Below are 1,343 nucleotides of genomic sequence, written 5' to 3'. Positions count from 1 at the left end.
CCACCCGGCTTCACCGGCCACCGCTGCCAGGACGGTGAGTGCTGCCCTGGGTCCCTCACCCCTGAGTGCCACCCACCCTGAGTCCCTTACCCCGAGTGCCACCCGTCCTCAGTCCCTCGCTCTGACCTGGAACAAGGGCTATTTCGGTTGCCCCTGGTACCTGCTCCAGCGAGTAGAGCATCCAGGCACTGCCACTCATCACAGCATCATTTGGGTGGAGAAGAACTTTAAGATCATTGAGTCCAACCATAACCTGACCACTACTAAACCGTGTCCCTCAGCACCTCACCTCCTGTCTTTTAAATACCCCCAGGGATGGTGGTGCTACCACAGCCCTGCGCAGCCCCCTCCAGTCCCTGATAACCCTTTTGGGGAGAAATTTCCCTCAAATCCAATCTAACCCTCCCCTGGCACAACTTGAGGCCATTTCCTCTCATCCCATCACTTGGGATCTCAGAGCAGGGCTTACCACACACCCCTCCATTGCCCACATTTTGGGGCACGGGCTGGCTTCTTCCCTCGAGATCCCTCCAGTCCCATCCTCTCAGCGGTGACTTTGCAGCAGCAGGATGGAATGTAAAACCCCAAGCCCCGCGATGCTCGGTCGAGGAGCATCGGTGCTGGTGGTGGCTCTGCAGTCGGTCCCTGTCTCCGCAGTGTGTCCCCCGGGCTGGTTGGGCCTTGGCTGCCAGCAGAGCTGCAGCTGCAGCAACGAGGGACATTGCCATCCAGTGATGGGGACCTGCAGCTGCGCGCCCGGCTGGACGGGGTACAACTGCCAGAGAGGTATGGCACTGCTTTGTGTTACCCATAAAGACACCGACCTGTGCAGGGCTGCGCTGTGGTTTCCTTCACTGACCTCTTTGTGCTGTGCCTCTGCTAGAAAACCCTCTGAAATCCTTCCTGCTTCTCTGCTCTGTCCTGCCGGTGCTGCTTGCCTTTCTGCGGTGGGCTCGCTGGCCCAAAAATGTGCTAACACAGCCCCCGCTTTCCCCACCTCTCTGGATTTCCTGTAAGTTTTCTGACCTACGGCTGTGTCTGTCCTTCTGCCCAAGTGGGGTGGAGATAACACCCGAGGAGTGGGCAGTGCCTTTGCTGCACCATTGCCCACCAGAGAGACTGGGCAGGGCTCAGGACCCCCATCCCCTGCTGTGTTTCAGCCTGCGACGCCGGGCGCTGGGGTCCCGACTGCACCCACGCCTGCAACTGCAGCAACGGGGACGGGAGCTGCAACGCGGAGACGGGGCAGTGCATCTGCGAGGCTGGGTACACCGGCCCCCGCTGCGACCAGAGTGAGTGCAATGCAGCGCTGCAGGCTGGAAAGGACCTGGGGTGTTGGTGGC

General features: G+C 60.4%; 1 protein-coding gene across 1 annotated transcript in view; it reads left to right on the top strand.

The window, feature by feature from the left end:
• MEGF6 (multiple EGF-like-domains 6) overlaps positions 1 to 1,292 on the top strand; it is a gene marked incomplete at both ends in the record, with an annotated part of 19,642 nt that extends 18,350 nt beyond the window's left edge. The window contains 3 exons of the mRNA XM_010189674.1: positions 2 to 34; positions 658 to 786; positions 1,161 to 1,292. Coding sequence (XP_010187976.1) covers positions 2 to 34; positions 658 to 786; positions 1,161 to 1,292 — 294 coding nt within the window. The remainder of the gene's footprint in view (position 1; positions 35 to 657; positions 787 to 1,160) is intronic.
• Positions 1,293 to 1,343: the final 51 nt, after the last annotated feature.

Source organism: Mesitornis unicolor, unplaced genomic scaffold (assembly GCF_000695765.1).
Source record: "Mesitornis unicolor isolate BGI_N332 unplaced genomic scaffold, ASM69576v1 scaffold27448, whole genome shotgun sequence".
Taxonomy (NCBI): Eukaryota; Metazoa; Chordata; class Aves; order Mesitornithiformes; family Mesitornithidae; genus Mesitornis; species Mesitornis unicolor.
This window is presented reverse-complemented; position numbering and strand designations above follow the sequence as displayed.